The sequence below is a fragment of the Cyphellophora attinorum genome, assembly GCF_001299255.1.
Source record: "Cyphellophora attinorum strain CBS 131958 chromosome Unknown Contig18, whole genome shotgun sequence".
NCBI classification, from domain to species: Eukaryota; Fungi; Ascomycota; class Eurotiomycetes; order Chaetothyriales; family Cyphellophoraceae; genus Cyphellophora; species Cyphellophora attinorum.
The window spans coordinates 285,394-312,717 of NW_017253246.1; the positions used below are offsets into that span (position 1 = coordinate 285,394).

Sequence of the window (27,324 nt, forward strand, 5' to 3'; positions counted from 1 at the left end):
GCCCAACGCTTTTCGTCCACATCGAAGTTCATCCCTCACGCACTATGTTCGGCGCCCAGTTGGATGCGCCTGGCATCAAGGGTTCCCCGATCATCATGCACATTTCTGTGAGATGTGAACCGCGCGTGCCGCGAGACGCACGTCCGAAGAACAGAGGAGGCCTCTCAGATCTGCAGATGGGTATGGCCACAAATGGCTCCTTCCCGAAACCTCCGACATACACGCCGGGAAGACTCCAAGGTCTTTCAGATGATCGTGAAAGCTACAGTCGGCTCTGGGCAAGGGGCCGAGTAGCAACGGACATTGCGCTAGCCCTTCCTCGGTCTGCCACGTCGCCTTGATGGGGCTGGCTCGGCTTCTGGCTCGGCTTTGATCTCGACTAGCGCGTCTGCGTTGATTTGCACGTCCATACCCTGATCGTCGGCGTCCTGCTCCAGGTCGGAAACGTCTGGACTGCTCAGTTCGCTGTCGGAGCTCTGCTCAAGCAGCGGACCCTTGGATGGACCGGGTGGCTGTGCGCTTTCCTTCAGTTTCTTCTTTTCCTCCTCTGCCTTCTTCCGGCGAGCTCTCTCCCGTTCTCTGCCTCTCAGCTTTGCCAGAAGGCCCTTCTTACCATCCTCACGCGGCGCTGACATTCGATCGAGCCAGTCACTATTGGACAAGGCACTCTTCAGAGTTGCGGGCGCATCGACTTCTCCGTTTCGCCAGAGAAAAGCATCGCCTTGACTTTTGGCTAATGCATCGTCCTGGTCAACCCAATCGTGCCTCTGCCACGGCTCAGTCTGGATGTCACGCAGCAGCTTGGTGTTCGCGTTGAGACTGCGATCACGTGGGTCTTCCTTGCTGTCTTTTAGCTTAATTTCGATCGCCTTAGACTCGATTTTGGGCGTGATCTCGACGCCGGGCTTTTTCGCGTTCGCAGAACCTCCCGATAGGTGTAAGCGGCGCTGATTGTTCTCTTCTTCTGCGTCTATGTGATGTAGTTGGGGCCTCAGTTGGACCAGAGCATCGAGGTGAGAAAGGTGGATCTCACCGTCGCGAACGGCTGCGAGGAAGTAGATAGGGTCTTTCTCTGAAGGCTTTGCGATCTTGCCACCCAATGTCTGTGTTGCGAGCGGCGGAGGTGCTTCTCCATTCTGGTGAGCAGGGACGTCATGCAGAGAACCTACCTGCGTGGGTCCAGCATTGAAACCGCCGACAAGACCATGGGATCCTCCAATGCTGACGGTCCTGCTGTCAGTCATGGCCGCTCCGTACCGATTGCCTGCTTCATGGTTGTAGTTGTCTGTTGTGAGCATCGGGACATCGACCTCGACAATGCCTGTCGCTTTCTTGTATCTTAGCGTGCTCGGTTTCTGTCGAAGAGCAGCGCAGTACGGTCGGGCAGCCGGACGGTGCGCGGGATATTGCAAGACAAGTACACCTGGTTTGTCAGACGGCGCAGCATCGTGGACAACCGCGTCTGATCCTGGTGGGCTCGACAGGATCAAGTCATAGCTTGCAATCACAGGGTCGTCCGCCATTTCGACTGACCAGCGGTGCTTTCATGGAGTGGATATTCTGCACGAAGTGACCAAGATCACCTTGACCAGCGACTGGCGGCTGAGCCAGCTCGAATCATACGCAGGATGTCGAGTTCCCACGATTGACGAGCCTTTTCGTTCTTCTAGAGACTAGAGGTGAACATGTATGGAGGGTGCCCAGGCGATCTAAATACTCAATTATTTGTTGGTTTGATGTCCAACTCCGGTGAACGGCAAGGCACAAAAGCGCGGAAAGTACGGTGACTTGCTCCTGCCACCAACCTTGGAAGCCCTGACGCGAGACGCGCCTGACACCACTGGGCACTTTATCTCTTCCAACCTCCGTTTCCAGCTACTCAACCCACAACATATCGCTGAATCAGCAACAGCAGATCTCACACTTCAACAAGTCTGTTTCTACACCGCGATCTGCGCTACTGCTACAAAGAAATTCGTTTGGCTGCGTAGACCAAATAGGGCTGATCCACCTACCTACCTACACTGATCACAACCACAAGGCAGCATGTCATGGCGCGCTCAGACGCTATAGCCATAGCCACGAACCGCGCAGTCTCTCGCCTGACTGAGTCACCGGCACCGTCGTCAAGGAGTGATTCACTTGGCCCGGGCGAATCGGATAAGGAGAACCACTCGAGTAGCAGATCGATTCAGAAGCGGCGAAGCAATCACCAACAAATGGATTCTCCAGATGTACAGAATACGGCCAAAAGGAGAAGGACAGAGCAGCGGACTCAGCAAAGTCAGAAAACGGGCGACAAAATTGACACCACCTACTACGATCCAAAGCAAGACCCGGAGGAACGACGACATACTAAGCGGAAAATCCGAGAGCTTCATACAGATCTCAACGACCATCGACAGGAGTACCTGCAGGCCAATTCTTCAGGACTGGTGGACACTGTCAACAAGGCCAATGAGTACTTCAAGAATGTCAAGCAAACAGCAGACGCCGCTGTTGACGCACGTTTACTTGTTGCTGCGGCTGATCTATCATACAAGAAGATCAACACCCTGACGCTAGGCGATTCATCGGTCGGCATCGATGTTGATGACTTCGTCACAAAATGCATCGCGTTTATGAAGCGGCCAGAAACCGGAGAGGACGAGGAGGAGCAAGCGCGTCCTGCAAGCACTCAGACTCAGCGAAATAGACGGAGACGAACACAAGCAGAAGACGACGACGAAGATGGGGATGGCCCTATGAACTGGGAATATCTCGGTCGGCGTGCGTGCAATGTGTACAATTCACGTCCTGCCCTCTCTGGCTTCCTGCTCGGACCCTTGTCTGTCGAGAAAAAAGTCCGGCAAATCACGCAACGACGGGCGCGAGAAGCCCGTGGAGAGCCAACACAAACGAGTCGAACTCTGCAATTGACCGAAGAAGAGCTCGACAACCAAGAGAAGCAAAACTTGACTGTCATCTGCGGTCAGATCCTAAGCATATTGAACGATTACCAAGATGCTGCCTCCAGGAGCGTTACAGCAGAGTACGAAGAACGCCACACAGCAGACATGGACGACGAGGAGACGCAAAAGTTGGTAGAATCGCTGATGGACAAGTATCACATCATGTCGAACGGCGCAGTGCCACTGTTCCAATTTTGTGTCAATCCAAAATCATTCGGCCAAACAGTGGAGAATTTGTTCTATGTCAGTTTTCTGGTCAAGGAAAGCAAAGCATGGCTAGGGTATGATGCACACGGCATGCCGACGATAGGCGTGGCGGAAGAACGGCCTCTCGCTGAGCGACAATTAGCACAGCGGAATCAGGCTGTGTTCACAATATCATTCGATGTTTGGGAGACTGTGTCGGAAAGTTTTGGTATTGACAAGTGTATTATACCTCATCGAAGCGATCAGGTGTATGACGATGGAGTCCTCGCAGAGCCGGCCCCGAATGGTGATGGAGGCGAAGATCCTGACATGTACGATTAATGATGTACTTGTTTTCTGATGCATCAGTATCACTCAGAGCTTAGATATGGTAGCTTGTCGAGATACGTGTATAAAATTAGCATAGCTTCGTTGTCACGAGCTTCTTCGTATGATGAGCTGTGCCATGTACACTTCACAATGTTGGTCGTTCGATTGACGATACTTAGTACTGGGTCATGATTCTTTCCACCGACTGGCGTAGTGTTATGTGGAGGAGAGAATCAAGTCAAAATCTTGCTGTCATCCGGTCTTGAGAATCCTTGCCGACATGATAGCTTCCCTTCGTCATGTTGCATGACGATTCACCATATCAAGAATACCGTTCATGCGTTCAATACTGTGATCAGTAGCCTTACCTATAGACAACTGCCAGGCAAGACCACCGCCTCGAGCACCTTCGTGGTTGCCTTGTCACAAGGATCATGACGACACTGGGGCGCATTGACAGCGCCGAGCTAGTCGCGTCTGAGGCCACTATTGCATTCAGAGGCGACTGACTAGTGTAGATCAACTTCATGCGTCAGCACATCCGTGCGGCTTTGGTAGTCTATGCATGCGTGTTACTAAAACCCTTGTGACTATTTGGGCTCAGACGAGGCGACCAACGAGGTGTCTGCAAAAGTCACCATTCCAGCTTGAGAGTAGCCGGAATCTTCCAAGGACTAACATGCCTGCCACTACGCGTCACGCAAAGATCGCAAAGATCAAGGAAGAGCCAGACACTCACGAAGCCTCCAAGTTCCTGGAAACAAAGCCATCAGCAACCCCTTCTCCCAGCTCACCACCATCCAAATCCACAGCAGAACCCACAACAACAAAACGCAAATCCAGAGACACCCTCATCCAACCTCCATCAACGGCCCTCCCAACACCATCCCTCACCTCACCCTCCATAAACTACACCTACGCCATCGCCCGCGGCGAACAGGGCGTCCTAACTTACGAGCCCTACAAATCGCTCATCCTCCCCTTCTGGGCCTTCCGCACCGTGCCTATCGCCCAAGCAAGTGCCTCCGCTCTCATGTCCATCTTCCACTCCTACGTCGCTCGAGGCGACCTCGTCGGTGCAGACATGACGCGCAAGTTCATCCAGATGGGCATGACGCGGGCGCGGCGGTATGCGAATCACAAGGGAGGGCGGAAGTATGATGCTAAGACGGGCGAGGTGTTGGAGAAGTGGTCCGGGGAGGGCGTTGGAGGGGAGGAGGGGAGGAAGAGGAGGGAGAAGGAGGAGGCGAGTGAGTTGTTTAAGGGGTATTGGCGGAGGTGTATTGAGGATGAGGGCTATCTGGCGTTGAAAGCGAGGTGGCAGAGGGAGAAGCAGGAGTGGAGAAGCGAAGGAAAGTTGGCGGCGAAGGAAATGATAGCGAGGAGACGGTTGTGAAGAAGGAAGAGCCGGCTGATGATGGTGACTGATGCTCCAGGTCTTCTCAAACCCTCAGGTCGTTTTTGCCCGATGAAGCGCCAAAAAGGAATCCCATACACGGGAGCTCAGTCGCAATGGATAGAATTTCAGAAAGGCAGGTAGGCTGCTATTCTAACCCATATCAGGGACTCTTACCAGCGGCAGATCGAGGCCCAGAATGGAAGGCGGGCTGCTGTTCCAGGCCTCAGAGCTACATCCACAGCTGGCCCAAAATAAAGCCGACTGGCGACAAGCAGCTGGAACGGGAGCCTCAGCTACAATCGTCATCGGTGTAAAGCGGTATCACCATGGGTGGGGCTACGTTACTCGTCAGCTCCAGCATCACCGGCGACCAACAGAAAGCAGTGAAAGAAAAGAAGGAAAGCGCAAGGGCACTTACCCGCCCATCCCAACACCAAAACGTCCCACTATCCCGTGGCCCCTTGGACCTCGATCACCTTCAACATCTCCCGCACACTCTCATCCGGCTGTATGATTCCCTCCACCTCCCAATCCAGCTCTACGTCCGCCATGTCTGTCGCGACCTCTCCGGGATGCAAGGCCAGTACACAACATGCGTCATTGTCCTGTTTGGTATCAGCGCCGCCGACAACGCCTTCCTTGCCCTTGGCCCGCTCTGCCTCCTCCTTCCGGCGTATTTCAGCAGCCATATGCCGCAACATCTGGTTGAGCGCCGCTTTGGATGCCGCGTACGCGCCGAATCCATCTTCGTGGTCTCGGAATAAGGTAGCGGAGCCACTGTCGCTGGAGATGAAGATGATCTTCTTTGGTGGAGGAGTCACTGAAGGAGAGGAGAACGACGCGATCGTCTTGAGGATTTCTTGCGCGCATATTATGGGGCCGATGGTGTTGGTGTAGAGGTGGTGTGCGAAGTCGGCGTAGCTTCTGATTGCAGCGGTCCCTCGTCAGCGGCTGCATAGGAGTGGAGGAGCATCAAGTGGAAAAGTACATGGGTGTGGATTCACAAGCAGACTTACATCTCAGTGGCCCGGTTCGGGTACTTGAGCACCCCTGCGTTCAGGATGACGTTTTCTATTCGTACGCCCTTGGCCAGAAGTGTCTTCAGCCGTGTTGCGAATGCCTGTTATGCCGATGCAATTGTGTCAGCTGTCATGTCCCCAAGGCGTAGTCATCCTCTACTTCTTGCTAGCATGGGCCAATTGAGAGTACACTCCATCTCGTAGCCTCCAGCTACACCAGGCAACAGCGCCCTCCTCTCATTTCAGTGCTGCTCAGTACCCTTCTCCACTGCGAGACTGACTCACCAGAATATCGCCCTCCTTAGTAACATCGCACTGCTCAATAACCCCGGCGCCCGGCGTCTTCGCTTCCCCCAGAACCTGCCACAGCTGGGCAGCCTTCATCGGATCTCGCACAACGGCAATGACCTGGTCACCGCGAGCGAGGAGCTGGCGCGAAAACTCTAGCCCAATGCCGCGAGAGGCGCCGATTATGATCCATGTCTGTGGGGCATGGGTAGTGGCCGAGGGCAGTGGTAGAGAATCGGAAGGTGTCGTGGACTGAGCCATGTTGGGAGGCCTCCTGAGGCGTTCCAGTCAGGCAAGTCAGGACTTGGTGGGTGAAGGCTGGTCCGAGAAGTGTTGTTGTAGCCGATTGAGTAGTGTCAAGTACTGGGGACGAATGGCAGCATCCTACTTCGCAGCTACCGGCAAGTATATCAGACTCGGAAAGTCTCAGGTTCAAAGTTGAACCATTCAACCTTAGCTCACCGGTCACCACAGGCGTTGATATTGTCAATGTCCCATCGCCAGCCAATCCGAAGATCAGCTCGAGAACACATCGTGACGAGGCACTCCTACCCGAAGCCACCGCACGTGGAGATAACAGCAGGTGGAACCGTGAGTAAAAGCTGAAAGATCAAAACCGTTGGGCATTTGCTCCGAAGTGAACAAGACGTCAGGTACCGGGATGATCAGATCGTGCAGAATACGAAACCGCCGGCAGGAACTGCCCGCCGAAAACAAAATCAGCTCGCTACAATTGCTCATGGCTTGTTCTCATGATTCTATGATGTCCTTTTCCGAAGTAGTCTCGCATTTTGTCGTCCATACAACTTCGTCTGCCATTATCTGTTTCTAGAGATTAACGAGAGACCAAGCCGTCTTCGCATGAACGCATTGCTATCACTGTCTCGAGCGAGTATCGCCTACTGAAGTTGCTGGAAAGCGCGGTTAACCGGGCTCCGTGGGTTGACGCCCTTGTAGAACTCAATGGTCTGCTTCGCGCGCTTCGCGATACCCTCAGGAGTGAACTCGAATTTCTGTGCTTTTGTTAGCATTTGTGTATTCCGAATTGCAATAAGATGCAGCTTACCTTGTAGACGTCCTTATATGGACCAGATGCGCCGAATCTGTTGAGACCGAACTGCTCGTGAGAATACTTCTCCCAGCCGTGAGTCGACATGACTTCGACAGACATGATAGGCTTGCCGTCAGGCAGGACCTTGAGCTGGTATTCCTTGGGCTGGGCATCGAAGACCTCTGTGCAAGGCATCGAGACGACACGAGCCTTAATGCCCTCATCGCCGAGAGTCTTGACAGCCTCAACGCAGATGCCGACTTCTGAGCCCGTAGACACGAGTGTGATGTCGGCGTCGGCGGTGTCGATAGCAACATAGCCGCCCTTGATGCCGTTCTGCAGAGTCGAGTTCTCAAGTTGAGGAAGATTCTGACGAGTGAGAGCCAAAATCGAAGGAGTGTGTACCGAAGTCAGAGCCATGTAGTACGCAGCTGAGGTCTCGTTGCCATCGGCCGGGCGCCAGACCATCATGTTTGGCAGCGCACGGAAATGGACAAGGGTCTCAATAGGCTGATGTGTTGGGCCATCCTCACCTAGACCGATCGAATCGTGTGTCGCGACGTAGATGACGCGCTGATGCGAGAGTGAGGACAGACGGACTGCACCGGCAGCATATGAAACGAAGTTGAGGAAAGTGCCACCTGCCGGGATGAGGGTACCATAGGCTGATATGCCGTTCATCGCCGCAGCCATGGCGTGCTCGCGGACACCGTAGCGCAGATATCTGCCAGACCACTCACCAATGCCTGTGCTGGGTGGCTGGAAGTCGACAGCATCCTTCCACCGAGTGTTGTTGCTGCCGGTCAGATCAGCAGAGCCAGATAATAGTTCTGGCACGGCCTTGTGAATTGATTCAAGAACCTTCTCAGATGTCTTGCGGGTAGCGTCGGCGGCATCGGTCGGCTTCCACTGCGGCAGCGATTTTTCCCAACCGTCCGGGAGCTTCCTGGAGATACGTCGAGCAAGATCTGCACCTGCTTCTTTGTGCTCGCTCTGGTATTTCTTGAACAGATCATTCCAGGCCTCCTCGGCAGCTGCGCCCTCCGCCGCGTGCTTGTGATATTGATCATAAACTTCTTGGGGAACGACGAAGGACTCCTCGGGGTTGAAGCCGAACTTCTGCTTGACGTGCTTCGCATCATCGGCCTTCAGGGCGTTGCCGTGGACGCCACCGGTACCTTGGAGCTTCGAGCCGAAGCCAATGGTGGTGGTGAGCTTGATAACGGAAGGCTTGTCAGTGACCTCCTTGGCCTTTTTGATAGCAGCCTCAATGCCTTCAAGATCGTCATCGCCCTTCTCGACGTGCTGAGTGTGCCAGCCGTAGGCCTCGAACCGCTTCAGGACATCTTCGGTGAAGGCGCACTTTGTGTCACCATCGATCGAGATGTGGTTGTCGTCGTAGATAGCAATCAGGTTGCCGAGCTGAAGATGACCAGCCAAGGAGGCAGCCTCGCATGCCACGCCTTCTTGAGCACAGCCATCACCGAAGAACATGTAAGTGTGATTGTTGATCAGGTCAAATCCGGGCTTGTTGAAGACAGCCCCAGTGTGAGCCTGAGCAATAGCAAGACCGACAGCGTTGGCAAAACCTTGACCAAGCGGTCCAGTTGTGACTTCAATGCCTGGTGTATCGTGCGATTCCGGATGGCCTGGGGTGATGCTGTCAACTTGCTAGTGCTTGTCAGTGCTTGCCGCTGTGTAGCCCATGCCATTTACTCACTCGGAATGCCTTGAGGTCGTCTATCGAGACCTTGTAGCCGAACAGGTGAATCAAAGCATACTGGAGCATGCAGCCGTGGCCGTTGCTGGGAGATTGTCAGTCAGTCCGCTTTCTCCTCATAGTGGCCTATCGGGACGAGCTGCCTTTCACATCTGATTTGGCGAGCTCTCCTGCTCAGTATGCGGCTCTTTCCAGACTTACGAGAGGACGAAGCGATCTCTGTTGATCCAGCTGGGGTTCTTGGGGTTGAAGGTCATGAACTTGTTGAAGAGGACGTGGGCGGCCGGCGCCAGGCCCATAGGGGCGCCAGGATGGCCAGAGTTGGCTTTTGAGGTGGCATCGACCTGTAGACAGTATGGACTTGTCAGTGCGAGGCTCAACAAATTCAATGGCGTGTATGGTGTAGCACGGCAAAAAAATGTTTGGAATGGCGGGGTAATTTGAGACGTACAGCGAGGATGCGGATGGTGTTGATAGCCTTCCAGTCGGCGTCGGTGTAACCCATGATGGCGATATTCGTCAATGGGACCTTTGAAGAGAGAGTAGGGGGTGTGACAATGGGAGAATGAAGCTATCAACGCTCGACGAAATTTCGAAGTTGATATCCGGAGATACTCAGACTGCTGGGCGCCGGCGGGCAATGCGATGATGCAGCGAGTGGGCGGTTTTCCTTCTTTGGTGGGTCAAACTCACGGGTTGTCACTCAGCCTGAAATCCTGAGTACTCGCCGCGTGCAATGAGAGCTGCCCCACGTTGTCGATCAATAGGCTGCTTCTGTGACTGTCGGCGTTTGAAACTGCGTCTCGAAGTTGTGGGTGAGATTAAGATGAGAAGGCCGGTCAAAGACGAGCCTACAATCAGTCGCTCCTGTCTTCGCTCTTATATACCTGTCACGGCAGCCGCGACTATCATTGAAGACAGCACATCTCTTCCGATGTTGCCGTGGTCAATCACAGCAAATCGTACTCTTCATTGATCAAGTCAGGTACTCGTCCATGCATGCTAGAAAAGGAGTAGTCAGCCATTTCAGGGTTGCTGAATAAGATCAGTATTTCTATGCAACCACGGGCCCCGCCCATTTCCCATTTCTGGCCTCGAAATAATCACACCGTCCGCAGAGATGAGCGTTCCCTGCCGCAGAGAAGCTGCTGGATGCACCGGTCGCTGGCCAAAGTTGTATCGTATCGCGCTCTCGACCGTTCTCTTCGGCCACACAACGTGACGACCAGCACTTTTGTCCCAAACCATTACTCCTCGCTATGCCCAAGATATTCAATTATGCCTTAGATCAATGCCCTGCGCCCCCATATCCATAACCGCCGCCATTCATTGCAGGTGCACCATAATCACCGTTTCCCCCGTAGCCACCGTACCCATTGCCGTAATCGCCAGCGCCAAAGTCGGCTGGAGGGTTGTAGTCGCCATCCTCGTCGCCATTGACAGCAGTGCCTTGGGGGTCGAGTGCGGTTCTCAGCTGACTGAGCTTCAGCTGCAAAGCGTACACCCCTTCCGCGACGATGTCGTCTGGTTCGAGCATGCCGACACTCTCAACGTCGAAGAAGAAGGCGCTGGGCTTCGCGTCGGGGTTCACGGAGGCGTCTGCTTGCTCCTCTGGGTCTTCCCACTGCGCATTGCGCTCATCGACTGGCCACTCTTCCTCAGCGTTCTCCTCGAACCAGTACGTCGTGTGCTTGAGCTTGTTCAGGGGATCGTATTCGAAGCCAACGGCCGCCGTGGGACCCCATTTCGCATGCTCTTTGGCATTGCCCTTCTTCGCTATGCACGTGAAGTCTACCTCTTGGCCGTGCCGCAATTTGAGTATGATCGGACCTTCGCCGTTTGGATCTTTAATGACCGGCTGACCAATTGCATCGTCACGGTGATCCATCCTTGTAAGATGGGAAGCAAAAACCTTCATGACTTGTCCCTCACTTTCGCATTTCGCTCGGAGTCGCAACGTCACCGAGCAGTTTGAACAGTGGTCTTCGCAACGATCGCAGTCTCTAGTGTACTCCATATTTTGATTGACGCCTTGGCTGTGCAGAGGTATGAGACCAAGCCTGTGTGCAAGGAACTCATCGGGCAGGACTGAGGAATTGGTGCTGATGTCGACCAGATCGATCGCAATGGTAGGAATCTCGGCAATGATAGCGCGCCGGAGTGAGTTGGCGAAGCCAGACTGCATGTTTGAAGGACAAAGTCGACCCGATCTGCCTCTACCCGACGGACAGTTACTCGAGGTCCTTCTTCCGTGTCATTGTCGAAGTACCCTCTGTCACCACCATAGCGTCCCTGATCGTAAAGCGCCATTGCGCCAGATCACTTCTGACTCAGCGGGCACACAATAAAGTGAGGACAGTGAGATAGTAGAGGAAAGAGGAATGATAGATGTGGGCAACATTTAAGATGCGGCGCAGGCAAAGATCGATCAGGTCGCGAAATATCCAAAACGGACTAGTGCAATTGCCTTCTTGCCTTGCCTCTGGCTTGATGAAGCAGACTCACTCAAGGTTGTGGCATGTGCACATTTGCATACAGTGACAGTCATGGACATGTCTGACTTATCCAATACTGTGACATAGAGCTGTCACGGCAAGAACACACATCACTGTCAACCCAATGTCTGTTGCTCGGACCCTCTCGCGACGGTCACGGCCTGGAGAAGACTCGTAGTGTCAACACCGAGGAAGTTGTGAGGTACTTGAGGCATGCCGTTGCAGACATGGTGGATGACTGCAGCACTATCATGGTATATTGGCACTCAAGCTGTGGCACAATTTCCACCGCTACCTGAGTATGGTAACGTCAACTCCATCTCCTCACCTAGCGATGAAAATGTCACCATCAGCTACAAGACGCCTGCCAGAGGCACGTGTACAACTGTCTTCGAGACTCAACGGCAGATCAGTGGCTATGTCACCCTCCCACCAAGCACGGACAGACCTGAGCAAGGCAACTATACCATCAATACTTTCTTTTGGTTCATCGAATCTCGACAGCTACCCGAAACGGCACCCTTGACGGTCTTCATGAATGGTGGACCAGGTAGTAGCTCGATGGTCGGATTGTTCCAGGAGGTCGGTCCCTGCGAAGTTGTTGAGCTAGCTCGAGACCGCCTGGGTACCGTGGCTCGTGAATGGGGCTGGGATCGCAGCTCCAATCTAATTTTTATAGACGAGCCCGTCCAGACTGGATTCAGCTACGATCTGCTTTCGAACGGTTCTTTGAACTTACTGGATCAGAGCATCATCTACCCACCTACAGTTACACCAGGTACACAGCCATCTTACACTTTCCTCAATGGCACGTTCTCCTCAAATGACCAGACTTCCACCGCCAACACATCACAGCTAGCTGCACACTCAGTATGGCACTTCCTCCAAGCTTTCATCCAAAGCTTCCCAGAGTATTCTCGGTCTCCGCCCGAAACGAATTCTTCGTCCTCGTCCGCCAGCATCAATCTCTTCACCGAGTCATATGGTGGTCGCTACGGTCCGGCCATCGGCTCCTTCTTTCAGACCCAAAATGCTCTTCGGGCCTCGTCACCGGACTTTGCTAATTCTACCATCGATCTTGTACTAAGCTCCCTCGGCATCATGAACGGCTGGATTGACTCACTGGTTCAAACGCCTTCTTTGCCAAACTTCGCTTACGACAAGAACACCTACAACATCCGAGCCATAAACCAAGTCCAGCAGCTCAATGCCCTCAGCGCCTTCCGTGGCGCTGGTGGCTGTCAGGAGCTGACCACACTCTGCCGTTCTCAAGAGCTCGCTTACGACTCCAACGACATCGGCAATGCCGCCAACGTCAACGAAGCATGCGCCACCGCCACTACCAATTGCCAGAACAACCTCCTCACGCCCTACTTCGCCTCCAACCGCTCAGTCTACGACATCACACAGTCTTACCTAGACCCATTCCCCAGCTCCCTCTACCTCGAATACCTCAACACCGCCGCCGTTCAACAATCCATCGGCACACCTCTGAACTACACTACTCCCTCCCTAGCCGTCTACAGCGCCTTCAACAGCACAGGCGATTGGTCCCGCTCCTCCGGCATCGCTGACCTTGCCGACCTGCTTAACTCTGGCACCCGCGTCGCCTCATCTACGGTGACAGAGACTACATCTGCAATTGGGTTGGCGGCGAAGCCGCTTCTTTCGCAATTGCAGCTGCTGCAGGTCCAGCATACACTCCATGGTACAGCGCCGGCTACGCACCTATCGTCGCCAACTCGAGCTACATCGGCGGTGTGGTCCGCGAGTTCGGCAATCTTTCCTTCGCTCGCATCTATGATGCAGGGCACCTTGTGCCCGCATACCAGCCGGAGACGGCGTTCACAGTGTTCTCAAGGATCATCAACGGCGATGGTATCAGCTTGGGCAACCCTGCTGACCTCTCTTCTTTCAAGTCAAAAGGGGAAGCGAATTCGACCCACCAAAACATCGCTCCGCCTATGTCGAATGCGGTATGTAACATCAGAGCCGTGAACACCACGTGCAACGTGGATCACAAGAACATGCTCGCCAATGGTGCGGGCGTCATCATCAATGGCGTGCTATACAATCAGGAGTCGGAATGGACGCCACCGGATCCGTCTCTGGCGGCGCAGGCAGGTGTGCCAGGCAGCCTGCCATCTACGACTCGCCTCACCACAGGAGTAGAAACCTCAACAGCGGCTGGCTCAGGACTGACCACAACCACCACAAACAGAGGCTTCCCAACCGGCGTCTTCACAGCAACGGCAATCCCAAGCGTCACGTCGACCAGCTCCGGTGGCGCCGGCGTGCCGACTGCTGCCCCTTTTCTCCAGGTACCGATGATGATAGGCTGCTCTTCCGTAGGGCACGCTGCGGCGGCCGTATTGGCTGCTGGGTGTATTGCGGCGATGGCCTGACGACGACTTAGCAAATCTCGATGAGAAGAGCCAATACCTCTAGCTACTTGGGTTGACAGAGACACGACACCAGCCAAGAAACAGTTTTGACGAATTCATGTATAGACAGAAATCTAGGGGTCAGACTTCAGAGGTATACAGCACTTAGACGGACGACAGCACAAAAATTTGCACGATGCCAAGAAAAGCATGCAAAAGAAATGAGTAGATGAGTAAATGAATGCATGCATCATCACCAGAGAGGTGTCTGATGACGCCAACTTCAGGTTCGCTCCAGTGATCGACTTGCTCGCGCTATCACATGCTCTGCTTTTCCACTGTCCTCAAATCGTCTCGTCAATCGTCAATGCTTCCTTGGGGGTATCATGCCAATGCCAATGCTCAAATCATGCCGTGTATCCAATTCCGTGCCCATGCAATCACAAACAGCCAACTAACGACACTTCGAATCTCCTTTTGTCAAAATTCGGAAACCGCTTCGAACGTCTTGTGAGTCTCCGCAATCTCATGTCGTCTTATGCACCGCTTCTTTCTGCCTGCCGACTTTCTCAGAAAGTTTCGAAACTATCGCTCGCCTCCGCCGCCATTCGCATACATACGCGCTTGGAAGGCCTGCAGCTCGCTCGAGTCTTTGGTATGCAGGTACCACTTCCCGGGATCGCTACTCCAGCTGACGTTATTACTGAAACGCTCCTTTTCCACCACTTTCAGCACGTTGATCGGATCATTGATCGTCGTGTCCTTGATGCGGTATTTAGGGTCGCGGTAGTACTTAAGACTCACGATCTTGGCCCCCTCTTTCACGTCCAAGAACTTGAATTTCAATTTGTCGTTCAATTCCGCGGTAAAAGCCTGATTGTTAAGCAAAATCACGTCGGCCTTTTTGAGCACCTCCCCAATCTGCTGATTCTGAAGGAAGTCGTCGTGAATGAGATGGACCGGTCCAGCTTTGAAGCCCCAGAGTTTGCAGCGGACGCGAAACTCCTTCGCTTGTATAGCGGCCAGGCGCGCTGGACTGTCCATCATCTCGCAGCCCCAGGCTGTGCATCCGGTCTCGAGCGCAGCTTGGATGACACAGTTACCGACACCAGATCCCAAGTCGACGAAGACTTGATCAGAGCGAAGACCAGTTTCCTTGAATATCCGGCTCAGGAATGGTGGAAGGAGCTCGCCGTACACATTATCACTAAAAGCAGTGTACTTACTAAGCGACTCCACACTGGGAGAGACAGTGCGTGAGCAGGTCTCGCTGAGGATGCGTGTCATAAGGTGGAACGGGATGTTCTGCATTCTGTCGATTGCGGCCGAAAAGGTGCCATCAGCACGCTTGGCGCGGATGAGCTCGTTGTATTGTGAGAGAATAGAGATGTAGTCGGTACGGGCACCAACAAATCGATCTGTGCCTTTCCTTCTGACGACTCTGTTCAGTGCTTGGAGTAAGCCAGAGCCATTGATGTTGTCGACTATCTTCTTGCTTTCTTCGTCCAAGTAATAGTCTCGCATAACCTCCATGTTCTTAGTGATTTGCTCGTGAGGGTGGAAATCAGACTTGTTGACTACTGGAACGACGATGTGCCATTCCTCTGGCTCCGACGCTGCGGCCGGGTATTCTGTTGTGATGACTGCCTCTTCGGGGTCTTCATTCGTAGTGAATGCAGTGAAGAATGGCTCGTATGAATTGCGGCCGTTGTGCGCAATTATATCACTGTTGGCGATCTCTCTGGCATGTATTCTTGAGGCCCGGATAGCCTCGTTGCCAGCGAAAGCGTCCACATCTTTGATCTGCCTGTTCGGATCAACCATTTCTGAAGTTTTCGCACGCTTCTTGGGCTGCGCCTCGGCTTCCTCGTCATCGTCATCTGAGAACTGCGGAGTGGTGATGGTTGGAGAGGCTCTTTTGTTTGCTCGCGCTCGCGACCTTTCAGTCTTTAGCCGCTCAACGGGCTCCTTGCTACTTGGACGAGATGGTGTGGGTGTACGAGAGGGCTTGGGCAATGTTGCGTTGTGCGCCGATCCATTGAGATGCGTTTTGACATGCGTCTTTGCGCTGTGAGACACCGTGCTCACGGACGAGAGCACTGTTTGCTTGACGGGATGCTTGACGATGTATGCCTTGGGAGGAGGAGCTTTCTTCTTGGGAGGAAGCGGCATTTCGGCCTGGACGGAGACGATATGGTAGTTATAGAAGTAAGATGCTAGCCCAGAATTATGTATAGAACAGTAAGAGAATGAACGCTGCTAAGTGCTACAGTCAAGGAGCGTTTGCAAGGAAAATGAACAACAGGAAAGACGCTCTGATCACACGACAATAATGGAAGGCGTTGCGCAAAGGCCGTCTGAGCAGTCACGATCTTGATGGAGCAAGATCGGCGTCAATTCACTGCCTAAAGCGCGATTACATAAGGTAACTTCAATGGGGAGACCAGGGGTACAAAGTTCCAGCGATCCTTCCAGATCAACTCAATCTGATCGGTACCTGCGTTCCAAACATTCGACGTGCTGAACTAGACTTGAGACTGTGCTCAGGCTGTGTAGAACGTCGAGACGATGCTTTTGGACGACTCGCAGCCGAAGTGGTTATATTTCTGGGGAAGAACTATTTCTTCGCTGCCTTTTCGAACCAGAATCGGCTCGGTGCCTGCTTCCTGCATTGCCATATGTCTCGCGCCTTCTGTGATCTCTTTGGTTGTTATTGTGCCGCCTGCCGTTGTACTGTCTGTCGCGATCATCCACTCTGGCGGATGATTCTTCGACTGGATGCTCCTGCATCCATTTTTCCAGAACTTTTGACAATTTCGGGCCCCATACTTCCTCGCCATTTTCGAGATCCTCGTACGTTAGGCATAGTACCTGCCCATCAGGAGGAGGGTCATTAACGGTATAACCTGATTGACGAACGCGGATCAGCTCTGCCATAGTCGCATATGAATCGCAGGCGATGCCCAGATCGTGAGCAAAGGACCGAACATAAAAGCCGCTACTCGAGGTCAGACGAATTCGTGCTGCAGGTGCATCTGCTGGCTGCTCACTCAACACCGGGACATCGTGGGTATGAAGAGCAGCCTTTTCCTGCGCCGTCATGGCATTTCGCTTCTCTGTGGTGTCTGATGCGGGCTTGCCGCTTTGGTGCTGGTCCGTTGCTGCGCCGTTGTGTCTTGATCCATCGTTCGACGTTGTTGCCGGTGGGTCTGACGCGCTGTCCGCAGACGCCGAAGGTATCGCTGTCGCTTCCTCGATCTTGAGAAGTTTTCTAGCCACTGCCTGGTCTTCGGCAGACGCAGCTGCAGCAGGCCACCGAAAGTCGTGCTGCCCGCCTCCGTACCAATCTGTGATCTCGCACTCGTCCACAACCATGTCTCGACTTTCTAGTTCACGAGGTAGCGGTTTTCCTGACCTGGCATAATCGTATGCTTTCATGCCGTTGATCTTGAGAGCACTGTATATAGGCGGTACCTGTTTAATGTGACCGCGAAAGGCCTTGATCTTGTCTTCCACTAGGCCGCGAGTGATATGGCCATGCGGCTTCTCTGTGACTATCCTTCCGGCAACATCGTATGTGTCCGTTGCTTTGCCGAATAGGACTACAGTCTCGTACGTCTTGGTGCCCCCGAGAAAGTCAGGCAGCGCTTTCGTACCTCTACCGAGACCTATGATAAGGACGCCAGTTGCGAGAGGATCCAGAGTCCCTCCGTGGCCCATCTTGAAGACCATGTCTCGCGATACCCTCCTCCGTTTGCTTTTGTGCTCGTTCTGGGCCTCATCTTGCTGTCGCAGTAAGGGCGCGAACGTGGCAGACTTTGCAAAGTGTTGCTGTAGGTCTCGTATGACTTGCGCAGAGGATACGCTCGGTGGCTTCTTGACAGCTATTCATCATTTCAGTCAGGGATACATTTTACACTTCAACGCCAACATCTTGGAAGAGGAATCGGCCTCACCAAAGACGCCTTCGAGCACTTTGCCAGCTGACTCGGACATGGCTGCTAGTCCGAATCTGCTCATCTGGCTGATGCGACGGGCGCAAGTGTTCGTCTAGGGACGAGAGGTTGTGCTAAGTAAAGCATCTGAGAAGGACATCAATTCAAAAATACATACTCTAACGCGAGACAGGTTCTCCAAAATCGCGTCTTTGCGCCTCTGGGCGATGCGGCGCACCGTGGCACTGACTGTGACGGACTCGGACAGCAGCGATGACGAACTCTAAATGCGACCCACTTTGGCTGCGGTCTTCACTGGCAAGGTTGAAGGCCTTCCGATGACTCCAGCCTCCTCGAGCCATCCTTCCACCCACTATGCGACTACCTCATGGTATACCACACCACGGCGACGCTATATGTATGAATGCGCCCTATCCGCGTATTGCAATCACGCACGGCAAGGCACATAAGTCCTCGCTGCGTCATACCTCGACGCAACTCACGTCTCTGATCTTCTACGGTCAACTGAGCCCTCCCTGACTTCACCTACGGTCTTACTTTCATCGTCGCGCGCGATGATCAACACGACGCCCTCAACATGACATTCTGGCCCGAAGAACGCGTGCTGAAACCACTCGACCCTGTGCCAGAGGATCTGAATGACTGGCCTGACCTCGCACTTCGCGAAGTCAAGATCTTTCCCCAGGGCAAGGCGAGATACGCGGACCTTTTAGATGCATCAGAAGAGACACCGCTATGTGTCCTAGGAGAGTTGATGCCACTCGACGACGAGCTGGAACATCTCGGTACGTGATAGCACGGACAGCGGCCTCGAGTCTGCGGTCTTGCTTTGCCCCACATCTTTGTCTTGGCCAAGATCATGTGACTAATGCGGACCAGCCATAATCGACAATCCTGTCTACTCTCGCATCAAGATCGAGCAAGTCACCAATTACAGCTTTGGTCTGGACGATGGCGGCACTCCGCAGATATGGGCCGCGGGCAAGGCCGGGTGGTATGAGATCGCGCCATCTGACAAATATCTGCAGCACTATAACGATACGGTGGAAGCCATAGATCTGTTCTACTTTATGGTCGACCAACATTCTAAGCTGCCCAAGAAACGCCAACGCTTCGGTTTTGCAGTCGACCCATTTCTGACCGAGTACCAGAAACACACCGGCTACCGGATCAATGACGATGACGAAGCCATGGAAACCGTGCACAAGCACCATCGCTTTCTGCTCAAGCAGATGATCGAGGAGAGAGAGGGAATAGATTGGTCACGGACCCATCTCTGGAAGCATCTGAGTGAGACCTATGCCGACGAAATTGAGCAATTACGCGCCAAGCTTGCGCAAGAATTGGAAGCGATGGATCTGACTGCACCAGATGTGGAACCGGAGGCCGAGGAAGAGTCCAGTAGCTCGGCCTCATCTTCCGAAGGTGACGACGATACCCAGGATTCTGGTCAAGACGAAAGTGAGGAAGAAGAGGATTCTGAGACCACGCCAGGGTCAGACGCGAAGTCGAGTAGCTCCGCGGCGTCCTCAAGCGAGGATAGTGAGAGCGAGCCGGAACCAGAGAGAGACTGGACGAAAACGATATGGACTCTGCTAAATGTCCTTCGCCGATCTCCCAACTTCAATATGCGTAACTGCGGCATCGAGCAACTCGCATCAGAGCTGATTCAAGTCGAAGAATTTGAGCCCAAACAGCAAAAGAGCGCCGTCAAGGCCATCGAAGCCGCAGCCGAGGAGCTTATACGTCTGATGAATGAGGCGAAGTTGCGCAAAAAGTTCAACTGGTCTACGCGCGCAATATACGACGAATTAGAGGCCACTTTCGCTGGCGAAGTTGCCGATGAAACGATGCGCACACCTGCGGCAAAGGGCAATGACAAGCGACATCGCATGAAATCGGTGCTCCGTCCTTCAGGGGCAAGCAAAGCTCGAAAACGGACTCGTGGGCAAGTCGACAGCCAGGATGAGGACGAAATCATGCAGGACGTCCCAGTCATCTCTCCTGTCGCTACCAAGAAGAGCAACCTGTCAAGGAGGTCGGTGAATGGAGATGCCGAATCGGTAACGAGTCGGGAGGACAGCCCGAGTAGGCAGCTTAACGGCTTTCACGACCCTGACGCACTTCCCGACCTGCCACCAGGTCCAGAGGCACAGGAAATGCTGGATTTGGTTTCGCAAGAGGCGAAGCGCGTCGGAAGGCATCATCAGACTTCGCACCTGAAGGACTTCTTGGAGCACTTTAGCTGGGAGATCTAGTAGATGACGTGGAAGTCTGTCTGAGCCCTTTTTTGTGTGAGCGTTTTTCGCATGGCGCTGGTGGGGATCTTTAATACATTATGAAGCCAGGGATGATGCAGGCGGCACGTGTAGCTCAGAGCCTGATGCAAATGTCCATAGACAATTCAAATGGTACATCGGAAGATCGCTTTGGTTTCATGTGTGCCTCTTACCATCGCCCTATCAGGTCCACAATAGCTGGTGATGTCCTGTCAGCACCTGTTGCATTCCGATTGGATAAGATGCGACACATTATCATCATGTTCTATGGACAACGGCCACAGATCAGCTCGCCTCCAACGCGCCGCGCAACCAAGCCGCCATCTCGCCCCACAACCTGGCCGTGATCTCTAACCTTTCCTTCTCCTTCGCCGCATCGCGCTCCGGTGCATGCGTAAACCCATGCCTCTGATCCAGCACCATCTGCCACCTCACACCGTTTTCCTCCCAATCCCAATCCTCCCGACTCGGCTGCTCGTCATCATCACCGCCCTTTACCTCCTTCCCCGCAAGCTGCTTCGCCATACACCACGCCTCCTTGCACAACACATCAAACTCCGCCCCCACAAAGAACATTCGCTGTGGTAGCATATCCCGTATTGCATACACTGGACTCAGCAACGAATCCGTCAGATCTTGACCTGGGGTAATATAACCCCACGAGAACCATTCGCCAGATCGCGCCAGCGCGTCAGGTCGGCCATCGGCGCTCGTCCGATGCTTACCCTTGTAGCGGCCGGAGAAGTCTACGACGGGGTACACGGGGATGATTGCCTTGATCTTGGAGCCGATAGAGGGATCCTGGGCGGCGGAGAGAGCGAGGTTGCCGCCGGCGCTAAAGCCGCCGAGGGCGATGCGGTCGTGGTCGATTGGAAGGCGAGGATCCGCGAGGATTGCCGTGATGAGGGCGCGGATGTCGTGAACTGGAGTGGGAAATGGATGAATTGGGGCTAATGAGTAGGAGAGCGAGACGACGAGGAAGTTGTGTGTCCTGGACATGGCGGTGCAGAAGGAGTCGTCGACAATTGGATCGCAGAGTGCAAAGCCACCTCCATGGATGTTCAGGTAGGTGGGAAGTTTGGTGTTCTTGGTGGAGGAGGAGTTAGGCGTGTGGCCTGGTGGGAAGAACACACGGACTTCGAGGTTCGGTCGGACATCGTAGTAGGTTTGCAATGTTGGTTGGTCTTTGGATCGTAGGTAGTTGTTGAGGCGAAGACCTCGGAGGGCGTTATTGACGAAGATCTTGAATCCCCAGAGGCAGAAGAAGGCATATAGCCGGCGTGTGAGTGGCAGGCGAGGGGCTATGTTGGTTGGCGAAGAGATCAACGGATCGCGTTCACCGGGACTCGGTGCACCAGGCGGCGCGTGGGTAGTCGACATTATTTTGGTATGCCGGACGCAAGGATCGTCAATGCAACAAGGCTTTCAGGCGAAGACCCTACTGCTGCAGCGAAAAGCCGTTAGAAACAGCACAAACTTACTAGTAGTCAATGTCAGGGTGGTGAATTCGGACGCCTGGCCTTAGCCGAAAATCCCACGTGGTCCATACTGTCATGAATCATAGACCTCGGTATCGAGAGCACCTGGAGCATCATCTGCGGTGCTGTACGGTACCTACGGACGCCTCATCCGTGTAGAGCTATCACAATCAATACTAGCTGCAGTACCTTAATGTCTGCACGGTACTTGTTGTCAGATAAGCAGGTAGCACAGCCGACGAGAGGAATCCGGGGGAAGCTGAGCTTGGAGAGCTTGAGCTTCGGAAGAACAACGAAACAAGTCATCTGCCAGGCATCCAGGCATCGCGTCCTGCCCCTAAATCACGGGCCCGGAGCGCCAATCGTAGAGTTCGTCACTCTCGAAACTCGGGGATTGCCAGGCACCGAAGTGGAATTAAGCTCTAAAGCCGCCAAGATGATCGGGTTCTTCAGGAGGAAGGAACGATAGAAAGAGAAAATCTCTCAATTCTGGAGCACTGCCGGACTCCAGCTCGACCTCCCCGGCGGCAGCTATTGGTGTTCGAAGGTCTTCCATAGCCCTCCTTACCATCTCCAGGGATGCCTAGCACATGACTTCGCGTATTCCGGCCACTAACCAAAGGGTCAATTTGCTGCCGAATTCTCCAGCCTTGTCATCATGGTTATCGACGAAATTCAGGCACAGTCATTACTATCGCTCTCTGCTTAGACATCCATTCACTAGCACACCTTCTTAATACATACAAACACCACCCTTTCCTTTTCGCACCATACTCGCCTCACAAGATATCGACACCTCGCATAGACACTCCGCTCCTGGCGTGTCTCTCAATTCGAACCTCCCGACAACATTCCTTATCCGGAACCTGCGCGTTCGTTTGGCGGCAACAGTCGTCAAATGAACCTGCATTCGTCGTTGTCAATATTTAATACACCTTCGCTCTTCACCTTGAGGAGCCTTCCCTAATCCATGCCTTTCAAGCCTTTCGCGCATCTCGCCAGAGTCAGTCTCGCGAAAGGCATTGGCCACACCTACGCACCCTCCGTCGTCGCTGCGCCCACCACACTTGGCCTTGGGAACCAGCCCACGGTCGCAAAGTTCACAAAGGGAGCACATCTCCAGCAGTCCTTCGCATCTACATCCGGGTCTTCAGGCGCAGGCGCTAAGACCGGTCATGCTACCTCCAACGCCACTGGTGGTGATGGCGGTCTTGCGCAGTACTGGGCGGCCTGGCAGCATGCTCAGCAGACAGGAGATGACTCAGACTACAAGCAGCATTTAAAGGCGCGTACAGTAACATGGAAGCCGAAGGAGGACAAGGCTCCGCAACGCCTCGAATCGATCCGACCTGTCGACCTTCTTCGACCCTCTACGAGACCTGTGCCCAGCCGAGTCCAGAGTGAAAGCGCACTCTACGATGCAAAGCTGGTTGATGGCAGTGCAATCGAAGCAGCGGCGGAAAGAGCAGTAGAGATCGAAGAGCTCAAATCATCGCTACCCCTGGGCGCAGAGTTTGTCATCGATGAAGATGTTGGCACACCTCTCGTCAGCACTCGTGCTGCGAGTCCTGTCCACAACGATTCTATCGCTTCAGAGGGGTCTCAAATTCATACTCCACCCACCGATGCCACCTCGGCTGTGTCGATAGAGGTCGATTCACTTTCTGACAGAATTGTTCAGCTTGGCCAGCAGCGTCGACATGCCGAGATCCCAACTGTCTTCCAATCAATCGTCGAGCAGGGCTCGACTCCGTCCGTCGATGCCTACAACCACATCCTCATTTCGGCTATCCTCTCGGCTACGGAGTATCAGCCATGGCCGAAGGCTCTCGCCATCTGGAACGATATGAAGCTGCGATCAGTGCAACCCAACGCTGCTACATTCGGCATCCTGATCGAGTTCTTGGCTAGCACCACATTATCGGTACAGTGGACACAGAAACGCCTAGACCAACGCGCTGCCAGGTATGGCTCTACGACGCGGCCGTTCGTCTTCCAGTCTGTGGCCGACCAACAGCAGATCTTCGCCGACGACGTGTCCCTTGCATTTGCGAACACATTCTACAGCATTGCGAGGAGTACCAGCAAGAACTTCTCTCTTTCCGCCGCGGTCTACAATAGCATGGTTCAGGCGTGCGCCCAGGCAGGTCTTCTCGAGCAAGTCACAACTCTGCTTGGGGACATGAAGACCAACGAGGTCCGCATCGATCCTCGAAATTACACGACTATCATCGATGCGTATGCAAAGGGTGAAGACGCCGAGGCTGCTCAGAAGGTATATGAACAGTATCGCTCATATGCTATCAGAAGAGCGGCCAATGATCCTCAAGACATGGAAGTCTATGCATCGCTGATCAGAGCATACTACTCTGCCGGCCAAGCCGAGACAGGCCTGCAGTTCTACGGAAAAATTCTTGAGTCTTTCCGCGGCTCCGCAGATGAGCAGTTGCTCTCGCAGAGCTTAACTGCTGCATTTGTGCTCAGCGGCCTGGTCCAGCATCACATCAACTCGCGCGCTTTCGATCTGGCCGCGGCAGCCGTTGCTGATTATGCAACCGACTCCCGAGTCAGAGAACAGGCCTTCAGCAAGGTAGCGACCGCCGCAGCAGACGCGAATGCGTCGAGCGATGCGACGAAGACATACGCCCTAATCAAGACACCTGAAGCTAAATCTGAGCCGTGTATGGCGATAGCTGCGATGCATCTTCGTGGAAGCAATGTCGATGCTGCACGTGCCGTCTGGAGTGAGGCTCGTGGACTCCATGTGCGACCTACCACGGACTTCGCCACCATGTACGCCACGGCTCTCATTCGCAATGGCATGGTTGACGAAGCCATCTCTGAAGCTCGTGCTATGTTTGAAGCTATCAGACTGTCGGCAACCACAGAGGCAACTCGGCGAAGCGCTACAGCCGAAATTGACGAGGCCTTCGCACTGTTCGGAGAGGCCCTGCACAAGACCCAAGCCAACGTCTCAGCCCAGGCCAGTGTTCAATTACTGCGTGCAATGATCGAGAATGGTGGCCTGGTCTCACCTATCGCCGAACATGCTGTCGCTAGTCTGCAGCCTGACTGTGTCCACCAGCTCAGTGCTCAAGACATCGGTCTCGCACTTCATGTTCAGGCTCAGATCTTGACACTTGATCAGTCTATTGGCATGGATGCAGCTCACATCCAGCGCTTCGCTCATTTGGTCGAGACCGTCATAACTCGCAACATTCCATTGGATCCGTCGACGCCCTTGGTAGTCGGTGAAACTCTGCCACAACTCTCCTCGCTGAGGCCCGATCTTGAGTCTAGGTGGCACTTGTACCGACATCCTGCCCCTCGCTCGATAGAGACTGTCCCAACGACGCCTGTCATTCCTCATGCCGGCTTCGTACCACAATCTCCTGTTGTGGACTCATATGATCCTTACGGCCAATTGACGGATTTCCGAGCATCGAAGATCATCTCAGAGATGCTTGAAAGCAATGCTGGCAGAATCGAGTCGCACCTCAGTGACGCCCTGGCTCGCCTTCGAAACGTTCGACGAGCTGGTCGCCATCTGCACTACACTGCGTACGGGAAGCTTCTTACAGCTGCCGGTAAGGCTAGACAGGTCCATAAGATCGCCGACATCCTCGCGATGGCGCAGAACGATACTCCGTTCCTACCCGAGATTCAGGCAGTCCGGGCTGGATGGGTCGGTATCTTTGATTCTGCCATTGCTGCGTACCTGACTGCTGGAGATCGACAGACCGCTGCCAAATACCACCAGCAATTGCTTGATCTGGGCGCTGCGCCATCAGCTAACACTTTCGGGATCTACATCACGACTCTTGAAGGCACATTTGATGAGGCAACTGAGGCTGTCAAGATCTTCCAGCGTTCTGTTGCAGAAGGCGTGACTCCCAGCGTCTTCCTCTACAACGCCGTCATCGGAAAGCTTGGCAAGGCCCGCCGAATTGACGACTGTCTTCGATATTTCAGCGAGATGCAGAGCCTTGGCATGAAGCCCTCTTCTGTGACCTACGGAACACTCGTCAACGCCCTCTGCCGCACAAGTGAGGAGACGTTCGCTGTTGAGATGTTTGACGAGATGGAGGCCGCCCAGAACTACCGACCGCGCCCGGCTCCTTACAACTCTATCATCCAATACTTTCTCAACACCAAACGTGATCGCAGCAAGGTTCTCGAGTACTACGAGCGCATGAAGAGTCGCAACATCAAGCCCACTTCTCACACCTACAAGTTGCTGATCGAAGCTTACGCCTCCCTCGAGCCAGTCAACCTTGATGCTGCGGAGGCTGTTCTGATCGAAATGAAGCAGGCTAATGTGCCACCGGAAGCTGTCCACTACGGCACGCTTATCCACGCCAAGGGCTGTGTCACCCACGACATGGCAGGTGCCCGTGCTATTTTCGACTCGATTGTTTCCACGGGTGCCATCAAGCCAACGGACAACCTTTACCAGAATCTTCTAGAAGCAATGATTGCCAACCACCAAGTTGACCAGACCCCGGAAGTACTCGATGACATGGTTGCTCGTGGAGTTCGCATGACGCCTTACATTGCCAACACCCTGATACATGGCTGGGCGGGCGCCAATAACATCGAGAAGGCCAAATCCATTTTCAACGACCTTGGTGCAGATAAGCGCGAGCCTAGCACATACGAAGCCATGACACGTGCGTACCTATCGGCCGAAGACCACGAGAGCGCGAACGGTGTCGTGCAGGAGATGCTCCGCAAGGGCTACCCTGCCGCTGTCTCGGAAAAGGTGCTGGCCTTGCTGGGAAGCAGTCACGCCTCATCTTGAATTACCAAAAGGACGGCTGTCGACGAGTGTGGCGCAATAGCGCTTGCCTCGATTCCATTTGTTCATTTCATATTACGAATTGCTTACGACCTCTGCCATGATACCCGGAGCTGGAGTTGACGGACGGCTGAACGGCAGTCCCCCAGCACACATTCGATAAGGAGTTTGACCAAAGGATTTGAACCTGGTCACGGCGTTTTTGATGACACTGCAGGCTTGTTGTTGTACCAATAAAAGTGATGGATGGGACGCTAAGAACGAGCGATACGGCGTTATTTTGGATTTACAGCAAGACTCTCACCTCGATTTTCAAATGCAAGAAATGTTCATATAATAGACTCTGGTGGATGATGGAGAACATTGGGCTGGAAAAGTACATGCTGATGATGCATGGATGTTTGTGGTGTGGAGGCACGATTCTGTCTACTGTATAGAGACTTTCTTGCATCAAAACCCACCATCTTACTGATGGTGCGGCAAATCCCAACTTCTAATTGGAACTTCATATCGTTCCTCTCGATTTGGTCTAGTGACAGTGCGTGCGTGCAAAAGTTGTTTGAGTGTGCTTTTCGGACCTATAGTAAAGGAATATATTTCACACTGTACATGATCTGGATAGACTTGGGGCAAAACCAGATCGGGCGACAATATACCACAGATCACTCCGGACGACACCAGACTCTAGTTAAGACCGCATGCACTTCTCATCGATACGAACCAATTTCGCTTGACGAGTTCGTGAACACAGGCCTTCTGCCCAACACCAAAGGGTCTCGTCAACCGGTCTGACAAGAAACTGAGCAAGACAGGACGAGACGCCACGCCTCACACGCGTGACTTCCTTTGCAACCTTGTAGCACAGCAACAAAAGTCGGAGTAGGAACACACGTCGATTGCACCTTCTCGTCCAAGTATTGAATTACCTGTCCACGAGCAGCAGGCGCCTCGTCCAGCATTTTCCACGATCGCCGGTCTTGTCAACCGGAC

General features: G+C 53.7%; 12 protein-coding genes across 12 annotated transcripts; 5 read left to right on the top strand and 7 right to left on the bottom strand.

Moving 5' to 3' along the window:
- Positions 1-308: 308 nt before the first annotated feature.
- AB675_4193 (uncharacterized protein) lies at positions 309-1,523 on the bottom strand (the record flags this gene model as incomplete). The annotated part of the gene is made up of 1 exon (XM_018144314.1): positions 309-1,523. One exon carries the CDS (start codon positions 1,521-1,523, stop codon positions 309-311), a length of 1,215 nt encoding a protein of 404 aa, XP_017998469.1.
- Positions 1,524-2,051: 528 nt separating this feature from the next.
- Positions 2,052-3,479, top strand: AB675_4194 (Non-structural maintenance of chromosome element 4; the record flags this gene model as incomplete). Its single annotated transcript, XM_018144315.1, has 1 exon — positions 2,052-3,479. The coding sequence occupies one exon, from the start codon at positions 2,052-2,054 to the stop codon at positions 3,477-3,479; it is 1,428 nt and encodes a 475-aa protein (XP_017998575.1).
- A 667-nt stretch (positions 3,480-4,146) lies between these two features.
- On the top strand, positions 4,147-4,863 carry AB675_4195 (uncharacterized protein; the record flags this gene model as incomplete). The annotated part of the gene is made up of 1 exon (XM_018144316.1): positions 4,147-4,863. One exon carries the CDS (start codon positions 4,147-4,149, stop codon positions 4,861-4,863), a length of 717 nt encoding a protein of 238 aa, XP_017998436.1.
- Positions 4,864-5,312: 449 nt separating this feature from the next.
- On the bottom strand, positions 5,313-6,434 carry AB675_4196 (putative oxido; the record flags this gene model as incomplete). The annotated part of the gene is made up of 3 exons (XM_018144317.1): positions 5,313-5,790; positions 5,883-5,986; positions 6,171-6,434. The coding sequence occupies 3 exons, from the start codon at positions 6,432-6,434 to the stop codon at positions 5,313-5,315; spliced, it is 846 nt and encodes a 281-aa protein (XP_017998520.1).
- A 638-nt stretch (positions 6,435-7,072) lies between these two features.
- On the bottom strand, positions 7,073-9,449 carry AB675_4197 (putative transketolase; the record flags this gene model as incomplete). The annotated part of the gene is made up of 5 exons (XM_018144318.1): positions 7,073-7,186; positions 7,240-8,895; positions 8,945-9,029; positions 9,146-9,288; positions 9,396-9,449. The coding sequence occupies 5 exons, from the start codon at positions 9,447-9,449 to the stop codon at positions 7,073-7,075; spliced, it is 2,052 nt and encodes a 683-aa protein (XP_017998609.1).
- Positions 9,450-10,232: 783 nt separating this feature from the next.
- AB675_4198 (DNA-directed RNA polymerase II subunit RPB3) lies at positions 10,233-10,832 on the bottom strand (the record flags this gene model as incomplete). The annotated part of the gene is made up of 1 exon (XM_018144319.1): positions 10,233-10,832. One exon carries the CDS (start codon positions 10,830-10,832, stop codon positions 10,233-10,235), a length of 600 nt encoding a protein of 199 aa, XP_017998432.1.
- An 820-nt stretch (positions 10,833-11,652) lies between these two features.
- On the top strand, positions 11,653-13,844 carry AB675_4199 (Carboxypeptidase-like protein; the record flags this gene model as incomplete). The annotated part of the gene is made up of 2 exons (XM_018144320.1): positions 11,653-13,085; positions 13,154-13,844. 2 exons carry the CDS (start codon positions 11,653-11,655, stop codon positions 13,842-13,844), a joined length of 2,124 nt encoding a protein of 707 aa, XP_017998524.1.
- A 564-nt stretch (positions 13,845-14,408) lies between these two features.
- AB675_4200 (Histone-lysine N-methyltransferase, H3 lysine-79 specific) lies at positions 14,409-15,995 on the bottom strand (the record flags this gene model as incomplete). The annotated part of the gene is made up of 1 exon (XM_018144323.1): positions 14,409-15,995. One exon carries the CDS (start codon positions 15,993-15,995, stop codon positions 14,409-14,411), a length of 1,587 nt encoding a protein of 528 aa, XP_017998539.1.
- Positions 15,996-16,421: 426 nt separating this feature from the next.
- On the bottom strand, positions 16,422-17,819 carry AB675_4201 (putative tRNA pseudouridine synthase 4; the record flags this gene model as incomplete). Its single annotated transcript, XM_018144324.1, has 2 exons — positions 16,422-17,707; positions 17,780-17,819. 2 exons carry the CDS (start codon positions 17,817-17,819, stop codon positions 16,422-16,424), a joined length of 1,326 nt encoding a protein of 441 aa, XP_017998625.1.
- Positions 17,820-18,356: 537 nt separating this feature from the next.
- Positions 18,357-20,037, top strand: AB675_4202 (uncharacterized protein; the record flags this gene model as incomplete). The annotated part of the gene is made up of 2 exons (XM_018144325.1): positions 18,357-18,564; positions 18,659-20,037. The coding sequence occupies 2 exons, from the start codon at positions 18,357-18,359 to the stop codon at positions 20,035-20,037; spliced, it is 1,587 nt and encodes a 528-aa protein (XP_017998483.1).
- Positions 20,038-20,343: 306 nt separating this feature from the next.
- AB675_4203 (Neutral cholesterol ester hydrolase 1) lies at positions 20,344-21,438 on the bottom strand (the record flags this gene model as incomplete). The annotated part of the gene is made up of 1 exon (XM_018144326.1): positions 20,344-21,438. The coding sequence occupies one exon, from the start codon at positions 21,436-21,438 to the stop codon at positions 20,344-20,346; it is 1,095 nt and encodes a 364-aa protein (XP_017998567.1).
- A 1,068-nt stretch (positions 21,439-22,506) lies between these two features.
- AB675_4204 (Pentatricopeptide repeat-containing protein 5, mitochondrial) lies at positions 22,507-26,337 on the top strand (the record flags this gene model as incomplete). Its single annotated transcript, XM_018144327.1, has 1 exon — positions 22,507-26,337. The coding sequence occupies one exon, from the start codon at positions 22,507-22,509 to the stop codon at positions 26,335-26,337; it is 3,831 nt and encodes a 1,276-aa protein (XP_017998426.1).
- Between the last annotated feature and the right edge of the window lie 987 nt (positions 26,338-27,324).